We start from the raw sequence: 22,154 nt of genomic DNA, 5'->3' as shown, positions 1-22,154 counted from the left end.
CCCCCCCCCCCCCCGTGAAACGCACGCCGCGCTCCGAGCTGCATCCAATCAGAGCTGTAGCAGTGAGCGCGTCATCCTGTTCTTCCCCAGTGATTTGCTTGCTGGCGCCATTGAGAGCAGTGCCACGGAGGAGAGCTGAGGCAGGACAACATAAGCCCTCCCCTGAAAATAAGCCCTCTGGTGTTTTTCTTTCAAAAAACAAAAATAAATAAGACAGTGTCTTATTCTCGGGGAAACACGGTACTATGAGTGCTACATGCTCTACATACTATGAGCGCCATGTGCTCTATACTATGACCGCTATGTGCTGTACATAATAAGAGTGCTATGTGCTCTATATTTTGGGCTCTGTCTACTATGAGGGCTGTGCTTTACATACTATGAGAGCTGTGCTCTACATACTATGAGCACTATGAGCTCTGCATACTATGAGCGCTATGTGCTCGATAGTATGAGATCTATGTGCTCTACATACTATGAGTACTATGTACTCCGTGTACTATGAGCACTGTGCTCTACACAGTATGAGTGCTATGTGCTTGATACTATGAGTGCTATGAAGTCGATACTATGAGCGCTGTGTGCTCTATACTATGAGCGCTGTGTGCTCTGTATACTATAACCTCTGTGTGCTCTACAAAGTATGAGGGCTATGTGGCTCTACATACTATCAGCTCTGTTTACTCTACATATCATGAGCGCTATGTGCTCTATACTATGACCACTCTGTTCCACACTATGAGTGCTATGTGTTTTGTATACTATGAGCGCTGTGCTCTACAAGCTATGAACACTGTGTGCTGTAAATATGATGAGTGCTATTGTGCTCTATATTATGGGCGCTGTATGCTCTATACTATAAGCGCTGTGTACTCTATACTATGAGCACTGTGTGCTCTGTATTCTAAGAGCTCTGTGTGCTCTGTATCCTAAGAGCTCTGTGTGCTCTGTATCCTATGAGTGCTATGTTCTACATACTATGAGCCCTGTGCTCTACATACTATGAGCACTATGTGCTCTACATGCTACGAGCGCTTTGTGCTCTACATACTATGAGTGCTATTTGCTCTACATATAATGAGTGCTGTGTTCTACATACTATGAGCATTATGTGCTCTATACTATGAATGCTACGTGCTCTACATACTATGAGCGCTATGTGCTCTATACTATGACCACTATGTGCTGTACATACTATGAGTGCTATGTGCTCTGTGCTCTATATATATTATGGGCTCTGTGCTCTATATACTACAAGTGCTGTGCTCGACATACTATGAGCGCTGTGCGGTCTGTATACTATAAGCACTATGTGCTCAATACTATGATCTCTGTGTGCTCCACATACTATGAGTGCTGTGTGCTCTACATACTATGAGCGCTATGTGCTCTATATACTATGAGTACTATGTGCTCGATACTATGAGTGCTACATGCTCTACATACTATATGAGGGCTACGTGCTCTACATATTATGAGCGCTATGTGCTCTATGCTATGACCACTATGTGCTGTACATAATAAGAATGCTATGTGCTCTATATTATGGGCTCTGTGTGCTCTATGAGTGCTGTGCTCTACATACTATGAGCGCTATGTGATTGATACTATAAGCGCTATGTACTCTACATACTATGAGTGCTATCCTTTACATACCATGACCACTATGTGCTCGATACTGTGAGCGCTGTGGGCTCTGTAGACTATGAGCGCTGTGTTCTACATACTCTAAGTGCTGTGTGCTCTATACTATGACCGCTCTTTGTTCTAGACTGTAAGTGCTATGTATTCTGTATACCATGAGCACTGTGCTCTACATACTATGATCGCTGTGTGCTCTGTATACTATGAGCTCTATGTGCTCTATACTATGAGCACTATGTGCTATGATTTAGTTTTTTAAAGTAAAAAAGTTCCGCCTTTATATATTCATTAGTACCTCTCGATGTGAACAGTGGGAAGATTTTCAGACAATAAAATATAGGGGAAAAAAGTGTTTGCTGAGTTTTGGTTGGAAGCAAAAAAACCATTAATGGAATCTGGGGACCATCAGACTTAGGAGAGCAATCATTTTAAACTAATAGTATAGACCAGTCTGATCCATTCCAATTCCCAGACTAAACAGTGTATAACAGTATCAAACAATTTTTCCATTTTGTGTAATATACGCATATTTAACACTGCAAGCTAATTTTCTGAATAATCTCTGTGTTTTCACTATATTGTTCTACCTACTAAGCAATTCCAAAAGTTATATCTGACTGGAAAAATACTTTTCCATAAGGAAAGTTAAAATAAAGAATATGTTTTCTCAAAACTACTGTTAGGTTCCATATAGTTTACCATCCACCAGGGTTACCAGGCCAGCTCAAATCCTTATAACTCTACTATATTTTCCTAGAGCATATAAAAAAGGGAATCTGTCCATCTAGACAGAAATGAAAGATGGGACCTTTGGCTACTGGGGATGGGGAACTGCTGGTGACCTCTCACTTACTTTTGGTTTAAAAAAAAACCCACAACAACAACAATGAAAAAACCTTCAATAATTGTTCTATTATTCAGTCATGTTTATTCTTCATGACCCTATATGGGGTTTTCTTGGCAAAGATACTAGAGAGGTTTGCCATTTCCAACAACAGTGAATTAAGGCAAACAGAGGTTAACATCTAGTCCCTATCAATTACTATCTACTAGACAAATCTTTCTCTCTGGGCCTTACCTAGATCACCTGTTAAATGGGAATGGGGGTAAGCATAGCTTGTTTCTTCTAACTCTAGCTCTAAATCTATAACTTCATGACCTACATACCCACTCACAGTTCTTTGTCCCAATAGTTCCAGTTCATTAGCACCTTTCACCCCGGCCAGCCATTTCAGTAGCAATGACTTAATGATCAGTTCCAGAACAAAGCTTCTCAAACAGGCTTGCAAAGAGTCTGCCAAAATCTCCAAGAGAAGCCCTGCTTCATTATCTCTCTATTGGAAATGCCAGAGAAACTGATTATGCTACCTCACAACCATGCCTTGAAATTGCAGCTTTCTAGGATTCTCACAGTACTAGAAAGAAAAGCAGTCCAGCCTCCCCTAGCAGAAGGAGATTACTGCCACTGTCCTGTTACTAAATTGGCAAAACTAATGTTAGGGAGATGGGGCTCTTCAAGTGGCTTTCAGGTAGACTCAAAAGGCAAATCACATAAATCTATATGGTTTGGATTTTCTTAAAACTGCTGTTCCATGGCAGATAAGCATCGGGTGATATGGTAGGTTAAGTTCTGCTGAGGTATTTTCTTTTATTTCCTTTTTTCTGGTTTTTTTTGCTACAAATGATGGCTCCCTGTGTAGTGGGAGAGGGTGAGGGCAAGCATGTTTTTGGAAATAAAGGTTGTATTTTTAAAAAAGAGTATCAATAAATTTGAAATGCAAAACAAGCTTATATGTTGTTACCATCTTGAATCTATATCAGAAAGCCAAACTTTTTTTTTCCTTTTTGGAGGGGGGAAGGCAAGTCAATTGGGGTTAAGGGATTTGCCCAAGGTCACAGGGCTAGTACGAGTTAAGTGTCTGAGGCCCGATTTGAACTCAGGTCCTCCTGACTCCAGGGCCAGTGCTCTATTCGTTGCACCACCTAGCTGCCCCCAAAATGAACATTTTTTAAAAGTTTCATCTACAAAAAGGCTACTTCAGTCAAATATTTGATTTATGAAAAGGATATGGTATCAATGTTGTCAAATAGGAACCATACAATGAACTTGGGGGTCACAACAGCTGGATCTCCAGCCTTGTCTGTGACATTTACTGTATAACCCCTTACGCAAGTCACTTAAACTCTTAGTTATTTCATCTGTAAAATGGGGATTATTATAACCAGCACAGGGTTCTTGTAAGAAAGGGCTACATCAGCTTTAAAGAGATGAAAATAAATGTGTGTAATTATTATTATTATTATTAGGACCAAAATATCTGTTTCCAAAAGGGAAGGGAAGAAAATTGCTCTGGTTATTTTTGTTAACATCTGGTGATCTGCTATGTTTCACGATATCAATAGGGTCATTGATATGGTCAGTCATCCCATTAGGAGATGTTTAGCACACAAGAAAGTTTGTCACCAAAGTCCTTAGCCCTGTCAAATGGTTCAACATCAGAAACTGATGTGATTTTATCAGTGGAAATGACATTAAAGAAAAACCATTATTCATCTGCTTTAACCCTCCACCCGAAGGACCATGAGATCCTTCCAGTTAATTTGCAGCAGAAACCTTCCATGTGTGTTGGCCTCCAGTAGAGTGAGCTCCTTGGGAGCAGAGACTGTCTTACTCTTCTAGTTATATTCTCGGCATTTAGAACAACACTTTGCATAGAATAAGTACTTAATAAGTGCTTTTTCCCCATTGACTCATAAATAGGTACTTAACAAATTCATGCTATAAAATCCAGTGCTGCTTGGTTAAATATTCAATGTAAAAAGCAAAAACAAAACTGACATGGTTTTTGGTTTGCAATTCTTTCTTTTTTTACATACCCCAAAGTACCGATTCAGAGTAATAATGTTAGGTCTTTCCAAACTAATATTCAGAATAATATCCTCGGAGAAATTACAGGATTTTAGAGCTGAAATGGAAGGTCATGTAAAAACTCATCTATGGCAAGAACAATGGATTTTAAGTTTCTGCTACTTATTCCTTGTACAACCTGCCCCAACCCCCCAATCACCAAACTTCTGTTTCCATATCTGCATAATTAAAGGGTAGTGGCTAGAGGAACTGTACAGACACTTCTAGATCTAAATCTTACCACAAAGCCTATGAGAAAAAAGCATCTTTTTTCCAAGGCCAGAGATGTAAAGTGATTTGCCCAAGATAACAGGAGCAGCTGATTTGCATCCGGAGGGATTTTCCAAGTGGGGATCTGCCCACACTGATAAAAACAGTTTGGGATCAAAATGTCTCAAAGCACTGAATTCTTATCTAAAATTTTACACAAAATGCCAAACAAAAACAGTACTCAAGGCTCATCAGAAACAGATTCATAGGGTCTTGGGGGAACAATACTGCCTTATCATAATGGTCACCCCTGAAAACAAGAAGAGTGTACCCCTATGATGAGATGTCTTGGTTAAATTATGCTCATGTGCATGCACAAACAGAAAAATACCAGTAAACTTTGACATAAACCAATTTGAGAAACACATGCAGAAACTTACTAAATCTATCAGCTTCTTTAAATTCTTTTGAGAGAACACACAGGCAGGAAGACAGACTTAGAGAAGGGAACCACTAATGTATAACACATCAACAAACTGCTTGAGTGGCCAGGAACAGGAAAAAAAAAATAAAAATTAAAAAAAAAATACCCTCTGCTTCACTTGAGAAAATGCTCCCTTACTGGCAGGCTAATTAACAAATAGTTCTTCAAATCATCCTCAGAAATAAATACCATTCAGAACAGGTTTAACAACAAGTGGGGTAAAGCTTCTGAAGACAGGACATAAAAGCTATGGGCCGGGCCCCACCCAGGTGTATAATTAGGCTGGGAGGTTTCCCAAAGTAACAGAGGGCAGGCCACCTTCATTTTTCTTGATGCATCTGTCTCCCAGGGAATTAATTCAGGGATAAGAAGTCATTTTGCTTCCAATCTGCCACCAAATCCTATAGAAACCTCAACTAGTATTTAAATGCCCATTTAAAAAACTGCCCTTGGAATCAAGAAAATGTGGGTTGAAGTTCCTGTCTCTTCCATACACTAACCTGTGACCAAGCAAGTCACAACCATTCAGGGCCCCCAGGCAACTCTTAAAGAGTGCATCTTACAGACTGGCCTACAACAGAAGGAGTTCCCACATGGGCAGCACCCCACACCAATAAAACCCCAGGTTTAGACACCAAAGAAAATTCAATGGCTCCTTATAACTTTTCCTGCGTCACAAAGAGCTATAACAGCAATAAAACTACCTAAACCTTTTCCACCTCAATTTCATGGCTGAGGGCATAAAAGATGCTACAATTTTAAAGATAAGGGGACTGTGGGGCCTGCTAATAGTTATTAAAAATCATGATGAGCTAAAAAAAAAAAGTCTAGATTTAAGAGAATAAGAGAAGGATGAAGGAGAAGGAGAAAGAGAAGAAACAAAAACCAAAACAAGTCTTTTGTTTGTCCCTGAAACACAAGATGCAAGTCTTATCTTTAAAGAAGTACTAGAGAACAAATATGGGAGAAACAAGAAAACAAGGAAAGAGGTCCTAAAGAACGAATCCCATGACTGTGTATTCTGGTCCAAACACAGGCTCTACACTGCACAGCATCAGCCTGGCAGGCAGGGTGTTCCGTCCCAGCAGCTCCATGTCCTCAACACTTTTAACACGAGAGAAATGCTTTAAGTTGGATGGGATAATTTCCATAATTTACATCTCTGAAAACTAAAGGCAAATATGTCTGGGAGAAACAGTTAAGAGATTTTGACCTTAAAAACAAACCTTTTAAATTATGAACAGGGACAACTCATCAAAAGTTTTTTGGTTGGGTTTTTTGTTTGTTTGTTTGAAGTATCCTACATCATGGGAAGAATTAGAATTCTGTGAAATAGCTGGAAATTGCTGGGGGCTGAAGACTATCTCTGGATATAGAGACAACTGATAAATAGATAGATGGATGTATATATTTCAATATTATGTGTGTACTTATAAATGTTTGTATAGAAATTCATACTTATATGTAACATTTATTTTTATGTTTATATATAAATATGTGTATATTTATATATATATATCCATCCAGATATAATCTTTCATTGACAGTATTTTGCTTTGGGGGGGGGGGGAGGGAAACAACACGTAATTTCACTGGGGCAGGAGAAATTCTGCCTAAGTATGCTTTCTCTACACACCTGAAACGTCTCTAATTTTTCTAAGATGCTGCCCAGGATCCCAGAAAGCATGTGCCTATGCCAGGAAGAGAACCCAGAACTGTGTGACTCCTAAGGCCAGCCTCTCTGAACTATAGGAAAGAAGAGTCCTAGAAAGTTTATGACACCTTTAAAGGGAAATTCTTCCCGGAGTTCCCAGACTTCCCCTTCTTCCCCTGCAGCCCATTTCCAAAGGGGCTTTTGGGGGGAAACTGCTGCCCACCTTGACAAAGCTCATCCGGATGGTGCACATCTTTGTGAGCTCATAAACCGTCTCGAAGCCGTGGTTGACTGACTGGGCCAATAGCTGGGCAAACTCCTGGTTGTTGAAAATCTTGAGGCTGCAGCCACTGGGGATCTTGCACACAGTGGTGGGGTGAAAACCATGGTGGTAGTTGCAGTTGCGGCTCTGAACAAAGATGCTACTGTCACTCAGGCACTCTGCATACACCTCCCCTCCGACGTAATACAGGTGAACACCTGAAAGAGAAACAAGAATCAGCAGTGAATAGAGAGCAAAAATGCTGTGCAGATGAAGTGCGAGGAGTGTGAGAAGTGTGAGGGAGAAAATCACTTAAAAGGGAAACAAAAATGTGAGAATGTGAGTGCATACCTGAGAAGAGATCACGGAAATGTACTCGCCCTCTCAGCAGGAGGTGGGGGCTACAGAAGCAGAATAGCACAGACTGCCATGAAACATCTCTTTCCCCTTTTTATTATCTTCAATAGGGAAAGGAATAAGCATTTATACAGCCAGGCACTGTGCTAAGCATTTTTCACAAATATTTTCTCAATGGATTCTTACAACAACCCCGGGAAGTAGGTGCTATTATTATCTGCATTTTATAGTTGAGGAAACTGAGGCAAACAAAGGCTGTGACTTGACCAGGGCCAAACAACTAGTGTCAGAGGCTAGATGTGAACTCAGATCTTCCTGGTTCCAGGACCAACACTCTAACCATCGCACCACCAGCTGACTCCTTAGACAAGGGAAGATTCACCTTTTGCAAGGGAGTGAAGTTTGGGAGAGAGACAGAGAAAGGAGCAATATCCAGAAAGGACTGGGACCTAAAAGTAGAAAGCATCAATAGAAACTTTTTTTTCTTAAAGAAGCAGTTAAAAAACTTAAAAAAATTTTTTGGCTGAAAAATAGCAGCTCACATTTTGTTCCATACTTGATATAATCACAAAATAATAATAGCAATGCTATTTACATAGCACTTTAAGGTTTGAAAGGTCCTCACAAAAGGCATGTGCTGCTATTAACCTCATTTTACAGAAGAGGAAACTGAGGAAGGCTGAGGCTAAATGACTTGCCCAAGGTCACACAGTTAGTAAGTGTTTTAGGTCTTCCTGACTTTGGTGCTCTATTATTGAGCTACCTAGACGACTTTGTTGCTATCGTTCAATCATTTCAGTCATGTTTGACGTTTTTTCTGACCCCATTTGGAGTTTTCTTGGTAAAGATATTGGTTTGCCATTTTCTTCTCCAGCTCATTTTATAGAGAGGAAACTGAGGCAAACAGGGTTAGGTAACTTGCCTAGGGACACACAACTACTAAGTGTCTGAGCCCACATTTGAATTCAGGAAGATGAGTCTGCTGGACTCCAGGCACCACCTAGCTGCCCCTACCCAACTCCAATCCTAGCATGGCTGAATGCCCTGTTAGAAAATGTTACATTGACCACATTCTTCATTTTAATTTAATGCCAAACACAAGAGCATTCCTACTGAACAAGTGCTTATTTTTAAGTGACATCTCACATTTTCCAGCCCTCCCCCAACCAGAGTGACCGAGGTGACATTCAGTAGCCCCTGGCTGGCAGCTCTGCTGTGTGAGTGTTAGAAATCGAGGAGAAACCAGAGAGGCACAGGTGAAGGAAATGCTGATGAATGAAAGCCACAGATGCTAGGTCAGGAAAAGCTTTTCTGACCTAGGGGGGAAAATGATTCACACTGGATGAAAACTGATCTCCCTGAGCCCACCACCTGCTTCACACACCTTCCTGTGAGAGCTATGGTCCCAGCAGCATTAAGAAACTGATCTAACTCTGCTTTGAAAGTAAGCAAAATTAAATTTTTTTAAAAGGAAAAAAAGAAAAAGAAGGCGGGGAAACATTTAGAGAGATCTGACCCCACACCTGTGTCATGATGAATTAAAGGAGATTAATTTAAATAGGCTGCCCTGTAAACAGTCCTCAATCCAGGGTATATGTAAATAGGTCATACCGTGCAGTTAACCAGAATATGGCTTAGTTCAAGCAAAGGTCCTTATCCCATGGAAGAATCACTGAGTGTCTAGTAAGGATAGGTGGACCTATATAAATATTCACGTGCCCATTTTCTGCAAAATTGCTATAAAACTGTAAAGTTAAAAGACCACTTCTGGGCCTAAGACTAGAAAATGGACCCCACTTTTGTGGTTTTTTTCTTTTTGTAGGGCAATTGGGGTTAAGTGACTTGCCCAAGGTCACATGGCTAGTAAGTGTTAAATGTCTGAGGCCACATTTGAACTCAGGTCCTCCTGACTCCAGGGCTGGTGCTCTATTTATTCACTGCGCCACCTAGCCGCCTATGGACCCCACTTTTTTTTTTTTAAAGCAATCGGGGTTAAGTAACTTGCTCAAGGTTACACAGCCAGTTATTATTTCTGGGTGTGGTGCTGAGTATCTGAGCCTAGATTTGATCCAGGTCATCCCAACACTGGAGCCAGTGCTCTTACTCACTGAGCCACCTGGCTGCCCCTAAGCAATTGGGGTTAAGTAACTTGCTCAAGGTTACATGGCCAGGTGTTTCTGGGTGGGTGCTAAGTGTCTGAGCCCGGGATTCGATCTCCAGGTCTTCTCAACACTGGAGCCGGTGCTCTTACTCGCTGTGCTACCTGGCCACCCCTGGACCCCACTTTTAAAGGTAATTACTGTTGGAATTTTCAAGAGGTCTTAAATGAGGTCCCTTCACTAAGCCTCCACAGTTACCTAGTTCTACACCCCATATGGGAACTCCACCACAGTTTAAGAATCACTGAAGGGATCATAAGTGGGAAAAGTTTAGGAAACCCTGATCCAACCCCTTCAGTTGCACAAATGAGAATCCCACTGAGCAAACACCAGGCCCATCACTGAATGCCACCCAGGGGCTTCTGTGGGGCACACTATCGGTGCAGTGCAAATGGAGTGGTAGAGAGCATCCCTGTTCCAAGCTCCAAAATTCCTTACAAGGTGGATGAAACCAAAACCTCAACTGGAATGTGGGAAAACATCTGCAGCTTACACCTAATGTGCCAAGAGATGAATTCTTTGGGATGTGTTATAATCAATGGATTTGATGGCCACCACGTCCACTTACTGCACTCCAAACTCTGGAATGTTACACAACAGAACCATTTGTTTCAGTTAAGGCTAGGGACTGGGGAGGGAACAGGCTGCTGCTATAAGTCTAAAGAGATTTTGCCGATTTGAAAAAAATAAGACTTAAAATAAAAGGGACAAAAAGGAGATTCATTTTGAAAGAGTCTTAAGGCTTCTACCAAACATTTGTTTAAGTAACGGACATTATTTTTAAAATCTGGTGAAATCCCAACCTTTTAACCCTTTCCTTAGATCACTGCTGCAAGGAACATAGGATAAGCTCACCATGTTATCTATCTACTCTGTTCCAAATTTTTGGAAGTTGATGTATATGGCTATTTCAACATGAATTTAAATAACATTTTGGAAAAACTAAGTAGTTGTGAATGAGCCAATTACCACCTTCCCTTTACCAACCCACCCTTACCCTCACACACAGTTTCACTGATTTGTATTGGGAGGAGAGGGCTGTAACTATGGGGGTCCTCAGTCTACCCAATTCTCTCTACTCACAAAGACTGGCAGTCCCCTTGCTTGACAGATAAGGAACTAAGGGCCACTGAGGTGAAGTAATTTGCCCCAGGTGCTTGGTATTAAGTACCAGAGCTGGGGTTTGAACCCTTGCTTGCTAGACTCTAAAAGTCAGCAGTTTTCCAAAGCACATCAAACACTGCTTGGTCATAATCTCAGAGTTGCCAGGGGTCTAACAGGTTTATTAGGTGTTAGAGAAGCATCTGAACCCCAAGTGTGCATCACTTCAAGCCTGCTCTTTATCCACAAGGCCACATGGTATTTCCATTTGAAATCAGACCTGGGTTCAAATCCTATCTCATTTATCATCTTTCTGAGTTTGGGTAAATCACCACACCTCTCAAGACTTCAATTTCCTCAACCATAAAATGAGGAGACAGACTAAATGGTTTCTAAATTCCATGTAACCAAATTCCAATGTGGCAGCTAGGTGGTGCAGTGAATAGAGTGTCAGGCCTGGAGTCAAGAAGACTCATCTTCTTGAGCTCAAATATAGCTTCAGACTCTTACTACCTGTGTGACCCTGGGCAAGTCACTTAACTGTGCTTGCCTCAGTTTCCTCATCTGGAACATAAGCTGAAGAAAGAAATGGCAAACCACTTCAGTGCCTCTGCCAAGTAAACCCCAAACTGGGTTGCAAAGAGTCAGACATGACTGAAACGACTCAACAACAAAATCTCCAACTGGAGGTTAGAGAAAATCCTGAGATGAGATCCAAAATTCCTTAAAAGGTGAATGAAACAAAAGCACTATGAAACAAAGGATTTGGTCCATATCTGTGATTTCATAAATGTGAGAAAGGCTCACCAGTGAGTCTTCTGGCACTGAAAATCCCTCCTCTGATAAAAAAAAAAATCATCTGTAATTCACAGGTAGTACTGTGAAGTGGATAGAAGGTAGCTTTGGAATCAGAGATGGGATTCAAGTGTCTGACAAATACTGGCTGGGTCACTATGGGCAAATCACAGATTCTTGATGCCTTGGATAACCACCCTATTTCACTACTTACTTTTCAATAAATGTGAACCACGTAAATTGGTCCAGAGAAGCATGGCTAGCAAGATGTATGTGAATTGTAACCACATCCGGCCACAGGCACAAGCTACAATGAGCTCCACATTCAATCTCTGTGATTAGGAGAAAGAAGTGGGAATAGGTTAGTGCAGAAGCTGTATTCCTAGGCGGGGAACATGAGAGGCTGGTAAGGAAAGGCAAGAGCCACAGAAAAACGTTTCTGAAGGATGGATTATTTTGTCCCACTTTATAAAAGCCAAACTTCTGGAAACAGCCAACATAGGGAATCCATTATTGAAGTTAATTAAAATTAATGTTGTTATGAGAGTTAGCAGACCATAAAAATAAATGATTTAGAAAGTGAAGGACTTCCTGGTAACGCACACATTCCTAAAAAAAATTTACAAACCACAATAAACCAATAGAACCTGTGTTGATATTTGCTGGGAACTTCTTATCATGAGAATGGCAGGAGTAACCAAGTCAGCTCAGGAATAGAGCTGGGAGCAAGGGAGAAAAAACATTCAAGAAAGAACACAGCACATACACGTAAACACACGCATACACACCTTTGCCAATGTGCCGTCTGGTGTTTTCAATAGTAGAATTCCGGTTAACATTGGAGAGGAGCCCAAGGCAGAACCGGTTCTTGTTGTTGGAAGGATCAGTGAAACCATCCACCAACACACTTGTGGAGGAGGCATGGAATGCTTCACCCACGCGGTTGTTGAGCTCATAGTACACAATAGAGCACCAGTGTTTGGGCTCTTCATAAGCAACTGCCTGCACATCTGCAAAGAAGAAATGGTTACAGTCAACCCCAGCTGGGATGAATGAGTGTCTTCTGTTTGCAAAGTCGAGTTACAATCCCGCAGTGACATTCTAGATAAGCAATTGGTAATGAAACAGAGTTTTAAGACATCCAAAGTCAGTAATTCTCATTCAAAGGATCACAAGCACATACAGGTACAGCTGAAGGTGCCTCAGAGGCAGTATCTAGTCTGAAACCTTTTTTTACAGATAAGGAAACATAGGCTTTTGAAAAGTTGAAGTGACTTGCCCAAGGTCACATAAGTAGTTAAGCAGATGAACTGGGATATAAACCCAAGTCCCAGATTTAAACCTACAGGTTTCCTCCTCCCACAACTTCCAATCACTACCTAACAGTTGCGGATTAAAACTCTTTAATACAATTTAAGAAAAAAAAATTGGCAAACCAAAATAGTGGCCAGATATCCAAGTCACCACACTAACAGTGCACCATTTGGATGCTATATAATATATAGAATCCAAGATGGCGATGGCCCCTTGTTTAGAACCTGGCTTTACCATCTACATGAATGCAACAAGTGTCAAAAGAAGGAAAAAAAACCCAAAAAACAAAAAAACTAAATAAGCAGGAAAAGAACTTTGATGGACACTTAGGCCAGGAAACATGCCAGGAAATGCCAGTGTAAAAAGGATTAAGTTCCATAGAGCTTTAGTATTCCTAGGCTTCCACAAAGCCATTTAAAACAACTTTTTAATTATTGGTAAGAAGTTACTCTACTTCTAAAGTTGCCAACAAACTCTCAAGGCCACGGCTTTGCCCCAATTCTCAAACTCAGGAAGAAATCTTGCCAGCTGGCCATTCTTCCAGAATGAATCATATCTGTCTCCCACAGATGTCACGCGGACTTCCTTACATTTGCTTTAAGTCATGCATAGCAGGTGTGTTTTGTCTCTCCATTCCCAGAATGCGCCAACAATGGAAATTACCCAACTTCACTGACAGGATGCAGCTTGTTAAGTCAAGTCTCTTAAGACCAACAAATCTCTGTACTGAACAGGCTCCTGAACATTTGCAACTAAAAGGGTTTTTAAGAAAAGTCTCTATGTAGTAAGATTTCTTTTACCAGTAACTACAGAGACTCCAGGAGTACAAAAACCTCCAGCTTTATCTATATAATCATTAAAAAGAAAGAAACAAAGAGAGACAGAAAGAGACAATGAGAGAGAAAGGAAAGGAAAGAAAGGAAGGAAGGAAGGAAGGAAGGAAGGAAGGAAGGAAGGAAGGAAGGAAGGAAGGAAGGAAGGAAGGAAGGAAGGAAGGAAAGAAAGAAAGAAAGAAAGAAAGAAAGAAAGAAAGAAAGAAAGAAAGAAAGAAAGAAAGAAAGAAAGAAAGAAAGAGAAAGAAAGAAAGAAAGAAAGAGAGGGAGGGAGAGAGAAAGAGAAAGAAAAAGAAAGAAAGAAAAAGAAAGGAAGAAAGAAAGGTTAGGGGGTAGTAAGCTTGTTGCCTTTGTGTCAACAGAGAAACCACAAATCATAAAATGCTTTCAATGACAGTATTTGGGAAAAACAGAAGAGAAAATGACAATATAAAAAGAAAAAAGAAAATAATACTCAATTTTTTTTGGGTGGCACACAATAATATTTGAAACCAAAAGTGGAAACTTTATTTTTTCTCTCCTAATGTCTGCTCTGCTATGGAAGACAAAGAACCAAGAGGACAAGTGAAAAGAGAAGTAGACTTGGAGTCAGAAAACTCCAGTTCAAATTTTGGCTCTGTTACACCCTACCCACAAGACCTTCAATCTTCTCATCTGTAAAATGAGCAGAGGTGCCTAGATGAGCTTTAAGGTTACTTCCAGCTTTAAATCCACAATTTATGTGGAATGATTACTAAAAGGAAATTGAACTCTGAATAAATGAAAAAGCAATAATGGTTCCAGAGGATAAATACTTCCCAGCTCCCAACATAGAGGTATAGAACTACGGGGCCAGACTATTGTAGAAATCATAAGACATCTGTTTTTCTTCTATAGCAGAGGCTTCAATCTAGGTGGGAGCTATTAGGAAAAGTGAGAATTTCTAGAAATAATTGATTTTTAGGGCTATCAATAGAACACACACATATGTATGCATGTGCATGTAGTATGTACATACACAATCATTTAAAATACATGTACATACATATATGTGTATGTTCTGTATGTGCATGTACATATATGTGTATTCTATTAACAGACTTAATATCAATTATATAGAAATATTATAGTAAACATATAATATATAAATTATATATCAATGTATAATATAAATTATGTAAATACATAATTATATTAAAATATATACTTATGCATATATATTTGGAAATGAAGTTAATATAAAAAGAAAATATATCATTTTTTAAAAAACCATAGACTTTCCTAAAATTAGCATTTATATAGCATGTCAAGGTTTTCAGAGCATTTTAAATATATTATTTCATTTGATTCTCACAACCCTTTGAAGTTAAGTGCCTTTATTATGTCCATTTTACAGATATTTACAGTTTTAAAACTGAGAGCTGAAATAAGACACAGACACTGATAAATGTGGGAAGGAAAACTTCTGAGCTACAAGGTTCAATCCACAACTGAGAAATGCTACTTAAAGGATAAATTCATTTCCTGAATTCAGGCTCCTTTGGCTTATCCAGGACATAAGCAGGACATTAAACAAGAATAAAGAGCTGTTTTGGCTTGTAAACCCCACCAAGGTCATCTGGCTCCTCTGCTTACTTTATGCCCAGTCTATCTGTCCCGTCTCCATGTGCTACTGGTCCACTACTTCAATGCACTCTCAAGAGTGTGTGTTAGGAAGAAGTTAATTTTTTCACTTCTTTATCCTGTGGTTTGTGGTCTTTTCATGTTTGAGAAATCTATGTTGGAGATGATACACAAGCCACAGAATGAGTGCCCAGAGGAAGACGCACAAAATCCCCCTATGTGGTAAAAGCTTGTGTCAGAAAGGAAACTAAGCCAGTCCTTTGAGAGTTGGAGAAGCATCTGGAAATACATCTAGATTCCCCAGTAACATCAAAGGCCTGGAAACAACTCCCCTAAGAAGAAGTGCAAAGCCCAATTTATTACTTTCTGCATTTTAGAAGAGGGTCAAAGTATAAGCCCTTTGAGTCTGTCAACACTTCCATAGATTTGAAGATATCAGCAACTGTGTGATAACCAAGCTTCTTATCAATAGAAAAGTGACTAGGGAATTCTGGCCCAGTCCAAAACATCCACTGTCTAAGTGAGAATGGTTAACATTTAATACAGCACTTCCTATGTACCAGATACTGTACTAAGAGCTTTACAAATATCGGTTCATTTGATCCTTACAACCTTGTGATGTAGGTGCTGTTATTATCCCTATTTGAGGAAACTAAGACAAACAGAAGTTAAACGACTTACCTAGGGTCACATGGCAAGTAAAAGTCTTTAATTTTAATTAAAAAAAAAAAACAAACAGCAACATAAATGTTGTACAATACATGCCTAGTAATCAAATGGCATTTTACTTCAATTTGCAACAACTACATTCAAATTGAATTAGTTATGCCTTATGCCAACTGAACCAGAAAAATCTCTTCAATGAGATGCTATTTTGGGACAGGAACTTATCCAACATGGCTACCATGGTTACTGATAATCACCTGCCAATCAGATACCCTTGGAATCTTCCAAGGTCATTTGTCCCAATCTTGCACCCTCTTAGGCCTTTGCAACTTGGCATCTCAGACTGGGAAGAACACAGTCCTTGCATCAGATGGCTCCAAACACTCTCAGTCTCCCACCCCAGGAACTTCCCAGAGCAATGCCAGTCCCGAGGCCAGAGGACGGGGACAATGCAGAGAGGTGCTGGCAGTCATTTTAATTGGTTCACCAGCAGCTATTGTCTGCGGCCAAGGATACTGTTCAAGTCAGAGGATGGCAGATTTAGAGTTCAAAAGGTCCTTACAGGTAATCTGGTACACCCACCTCATTATACTGGTGTGAAAACAACAGAGACCCAGAGAGGAAAAACAACCTGTGCCAGGTCACACAGATATGAAGAAGCCAAGTCAGGATACACACCCAGGTGTGACTCAATTTTCTCTACCACATTACACTGCTTCTCTCAGGAAGAACTTGAATGAGCCATAAGAGAAAGGCAAAGGGACTTTTGAGAAGGCCCAGTATCATTCAGTTCCAATTTTGGAATTTCTGAACAAGCTACTAGGTCCACATTACTATCTCCACCCCACACTTAGCATTCTTTCACCCTTATTTCAAGTAATGCATATGATTTCCCTGCCTTTCTAATTCTAAATTCTGTTTAATAATATAGCAGAATTAAAATTAAATTTGTGCTAGTTAAAATTCAAATTTATTGTTGCTTTTCAGTCATTTTAGTCGTGTCTGACTCCTTGTGACCCTATTTGGGGTTTTCTTGCCGAAGATACTGGAGTGGTTTGCCATTTCTTTCTCCTGCTCATTTTCTAGATGAGGAAACTGAGGCAAAGGGTTAAGTGACTTGCTCGGGGTCTCACACAGTGAGTTAAGTGTCTGAGGCTGAATTTGAACTCAGGAAGATGAATCTTCCTAACTGCAGGCCTGGCATTCTATCCCCTGCACCACTCAGCTGCCCCTTCAGATTTATACTTTCCCTTTGAAAAAAAAGCCTTTTGTTTTCTATTTGTTGCCCAACTGATTAATCTCACCTGGCTGATCAGAAAATACAGTCACTCCCAAATATCATACTGTTCTATATGCTAACAAAAATGTATGTGGAGAGAGTAGAGTACAGACAAGACCCTTTATGAGGACACACGAATGTGAACAAACAGACCGAGAAATGCAAAAGAAGGCTGAGACTACAAGATTGGCCATCATATTTTAGGGGATGAATTCCTGCTTTTAAATGTTCTTTTTAATTTAGATGATGCCTGACTAAAAGTTTAAATGATGCCTTTGTTTCTACTTTCATGTTCATTTATGAGAAGCAGAGGGACCACAGTGGCTTAGAGACCTGGTTTTGGAGGCTAGAAGACCACCTCTTAAAGACACTGGTTTTGTGACCCAGATCAAATAACTTAGCCTCTCAGTGCTCTAGGCCAGTGGTATCAAACTAGGGCCAGATTGACTTAAAAAATTTCAAATTAACATTAAGTATGATGTATCACATTTTTATTCATTTTGTTAAAATCTCCAATTACATTTTCATCTGTGGAGTTTTGTGGCAAGTCATTCTGATGTCTTTGTACCGGCAACTGCCTCCAATTTCAAGTTACCATAAAGGTGTTGATCTGGATTGGGTAGGAATTTCCTCACTGGGGAGTTTCCTCCATCAATGAATGTATAAGTCTAGCCATATCTATAAAGGATCAGCATAATACCTGGCATACAGTAGACATTTAATAAATGCTTATTTGCTTCTCTTCTCCCATCCTTGTCATTTCTGGATCTGTCTTTCCTCTTCCCTACAGAGAAGCCTTCCCTTTCAAAAAGGATTTACAGAAAAAAAAAAGATTCAGCAAAACGGAAACCAAACAAAACACTGTCCATATCAGGCGATATGAACAATATTCCATACTTTAAGGTATGATTTCCATTAGTCTAATGTAAACACAGCCACAAAGTAAACTGATTTTACTGATGTTCAATATTGTTTATAACAAATCATTAAAAAACAAAAAAGAAAGTAAAAGGGAACATTAACATTTATAGTTGATATACTTAGGCCTAAGGAAACTTAGTGGTCATTCATTTTACCTCCTCTGTTTATTTCTGGAGGCATGGGAGGAGCCAGCATGTTTGTATCCATCGGCTGTGAGCCATCCTGAGTCATGGGGTCTTCAGGAGGAAGGTAAGCAGGAGGAGGAGTATCCGCTGCAAGGTTGAAAAAAAAATCACAGAACTTTATCCCTTCAAACCAGATGGAACACACACACACACATACACACACACACAGACACACACACACACAGACACACACACACACACCCTTAGCCTTGACATACTTGGTAGATGAAGCAAGTTTCCATATTCACCAAGAGAAGTAACGAGTATGAGGAAAACTGGGGTTAGCTCCAGGGTATAGGCATTTTGGGTGAGAGGTACACTTCCTATACAGGGATCACTTTCCTCTAGGTCCCATTACTGTTGCCCTCCTTCACCTTCCCCTCTAAATGCTTGGCACTCTGAGGAACAGGAGAGCTTGTCTCCTGGTGTAACTTTATTCTGGGTCAGACTATCCTATCCCTCAGCCCTCTCTCCACATCCCAAATTTGTCTGAAGCACAAGACTTCCCTGTTACAGCTCTCTCTCCACTCCCCCATGATGCCAACAAGACATACATAGAAGGCATAGGTCATTATGCAAAGTGAATGTTTTTTAAGTTAGATACAATTTCTGAAAGTAATTGCCACAATGCCTTTCTACACTCAAGGGAGTAGAGTTAGACTTGCTATTTGCCAAATCCTTCAGATTCAAAATGACCCAGGCAGCACCTACTACACACACACCAAGGCATGCCAACTTAAAAAAACTGGCTGCTTTTCCTATCTTAAAAGCATATGGGAAAATGGCTTGAAGGATGCCTTTTGGGATTTTAGGTTAAGAAGCTTCAGAAAGTTTGCCCATACTCAAAGAATTGCTGCATTCATCTCCGCTACAATCTAGCAAATGATTGATTTGTAGAAAAGCAATTGCTGGGTTATCAGTGCTTCCTCCTCCCCACCCATTCTGGGAACCCTGAGAGTTCAAACTATCAGCAGTGGAGGAATTCAATAGCCCCTGCAATCCTAGCTTGGATCCTTACGGGTACTTTTCAAAAAAGCAGCTAGCCAATTGACTGATGAAAAATCATGAGGATATGCATTTAGCAATGAGAACCGTTAACATTCATTTGTCCTACATCAAGTAAAAGAGGAACTTCCTCCCATAGAAATCTTGTCCCATCCTGAAGTGTTGGAAAGGAGGAAAAGAAACAATTATTCATTAAAGTGCTTACTATGTGCTCACTGCTTTAAAAACATTATCTCATTTGAGTCATGCAACAGCCCAAGAGGCAGAGGCCTATTGTGATGTCTGTTTTACAGAGAATAAACAGGCAGACAGTGGTTGAGTGACTTGTCTAGGGTCACATGGCTCCTAAGTGTCTGTGGCTGAATTTGAATTCAGGACTTCTTGACTCCAGTTCCAGTTCTCTATCCACTGTGCCACCTAACTGCCTCCAAACAACTCTCACAGGATATTCTGAGCCACTGTAGACTTTATAAGGTCAATTAAGACTAACCCCTTAATTTTTATTTTATGTTTTTTGGAGGGGGGGAAGGCAAGACAATTGAGGTTAAGTGACTTGACCAAGGTCACACAGCTAGCAAGTGTATCAAGTGTCTGAGGCCGGATTTGAACTCAGGTTCTCCTGACTCCAGGGCTAGTGCTCAACCCCTTCATTTTACAAAGAGAGTATGTGGCAGTGTTGGGATTTGAACTTAGGTCTTTGACTTCAGATCTGGTATTCTATTCAGTGCACTATCTTCATCCAGTCCCCCTGCTAAGTGTCCTTAGGGATCAAGTATGAACCAGGGTGGGCAGCTAGGCATTGTACATGGAGCTTCCAGGCCTGGAGTCAGAAAGACTCAGCTTTCTAAGCTTACATTTGGCCTCCGACACTTACTAGCTGTGTGACTCTGGGCAAGTCACTTTACCCTGTTTGCCTCAGTTTCCTCATTTATAAAATGAGTTGGAGAAAAAAATGGCAAACCACTCCAATATCTTTGCCGAGAAAACCCAAATGGGGTCACAAAGACCCCATTCAGACATGACTGAAAAGGGCTGAACAACAGCAACAATATTAATCAGGCCAGGTGTGGCCCTTGATCACTTAAGGCATCTATGGGTTTCAAGCTGTCTTCTCTATGTCTAGGGATTCCCATGACAGATGAGGCAGTCCCATAAAATGGTAAGTTCAGTGGTCTGGAAGTCAGAAAGACCTAGGTTTTCTACCTCTCTTATACTAAGTAAATGTGTAAGATTTAGCAAGTCAGTCTACCTCTCTGAGAGGCTGGTTTCTTCACAGAGACTAACATTTACCCTATCTATTTTATTTTGCTGAAATAAGGTGCTTCCCAACTCACTTCCCCATACAATTTAAGCCCTCTAGGGCAGAATATTTCCTCTTTTGCCTTTGTATCATTGAATCCAGTGTATAGTATATAATGCTAGTTACTGAATGAATGAATATGAAAACAAGAAGGTTTAGGCCCATTACAAATATAAAGACTCCTTATATTCCAAGTACATCCTGTCTCTGGCCTCGCATCCCACAGTGGCTACAAGAAGGTGCCTGCCTAGAGAGTTTGCAAGGGAGTGACTCAAAGGCCTGAGTCAGGGACCCAAGGCCTCTTCTGGATGCCTTTTTCACCCTCTCTCCAGTTCCTTTTAATTCAATTTCTCTACCACAGCTGCACTGCTGACTGCTTCACCTCTGGCCAGGAATGCAGACAAACAACCTCCTCAGAGACCAAATTCAGTGAACTTCTACAAACCAGCTGGTGGGAATGAATCGAGATAATTCTCTCACAGGGGACAGGAGAGCAAACACACAGAACTGAGGTGCTCGGATCTGCAGTGATTCATATGGGGAATGGTTTCAAGATCTAGGCCAAAGCCAAGAAGCTTACAGCACTGGTACCAAGTTAATGGTTTGTGTCGATCAGGGTGGCAGAGTGGAAAGGGCACTGGATTTGCATTCAGAGGAAGACCCGAGTTCAAATCACAGCTCAGCTGGGATATATAATGATATTGTACAGGCGACCTGACTTCTCTAGACCTTAGTTCTCTCATCTGTAAAATGGGACAGTTGGATTAGATAGATCTTTAAAGTTCCTTCTTGTTTTCTTTTTATGCTTTCAGTGAAGAATTTTATTTCATAATACTTGCCTCCTCACAGAGGAGTGATGGACTAAATGCGAAGAATGAGAATACAATTTTGGACACAGTCAATGTAAGACTTAACTGGACTTGGCTATGTTTATTTGTTATAAGGTTCTGCTTTTCTATTTGTTCGAGGGAGTAAACAATGTAGTAGATAGAGCACTGGGCATGGAGTCAGGAAGACCTGAGTTCAAATCCAGTCTCAGACACTTACTAGCTGTGTGACCCAGTTTCCTAATCTGTAAAATGAGCTGGAGAAGGAAATGACAAACCACTCCAATATCTCTCCCAAGAAAACCCCAAATGGGGTCCTGAAGTATCAGACATAACTGAACAAATAACAAGTAGTGGGTGGGCGTGTTAATTTTAAGATGTTTAACTAAAATCAAGAACAAAAACTATAGTCTTACCAACTCTGATCAGGAACATGGTTTTCCCCCTAGACACTTCATCTCTCTGTTATATTCCCTTCCTGAAGATCCTATCCCAGGCACCCAATAATAATGGTTCACCCCGATAGTGGAATACACTCAGTTTCTTCAGATCCCAGGACATTAATTATGCAACATAGTTCATTTTTCTTCTTAGAAAACTAGCCTTGCCCCCACTGGGCACCCAACCCTCAAACTGAGGAATACTTTA

General features: G+C 40.4%; 1 protein-coding gene across 3 annotated transcripts in view; it reads right to left on the bottom strand.

The window, feature by feature from the left end:
* SMAD1 (SMAD family member 1) overlaps nt 1–22,154 on the bottom strand; it is a 411,788-nt gene that overhangs the window by 4,858 nt on the left and 384,776 nt on the right. For all 3 annotated transcript variants that reach the window (XM_069105461.1, XM_069105462.1, XM_069105460.1), the window contains 3 exons: nt 18,345–18,461; nt 12,363–12,584; nt 7,124–7,380 (listed from right to left, as the gene is read on the bottom strand). In XM_069105461.1, the coding sequence (XP_068961562.1) occupies nt 7,124–7,380; nt 12,363–12,584; nt 18,345–18,461 (596 nt within the window). The remainder of the gene's footprint in view (nt 1–7,123; nt 7,381–12,362; nt 12,585–18,344; nt 18,462–22,154) is intronic.

This window comes from Petaurus breviceps, unplaced genomic scaffold, assembly GCF_028583685.1.
Source record: "Petaurus breviceps papuanus isolate PSGF00001 unplaced genomic scaffold, PetGlider_PUasm1.0 76, whole genome shotgun sequence".
Lineage (NCBI taxonomy): Eukaryota > Metazoa > Chordata > Mammalia > Diprotodontia > Petauridae > Petaurus > Petaurus breviceps.
The sequence above is the reverse complement of the archived record's forward strand: the minus strand, read 5'-3'. Positions and strand labels throughout refer to the sequence as shown.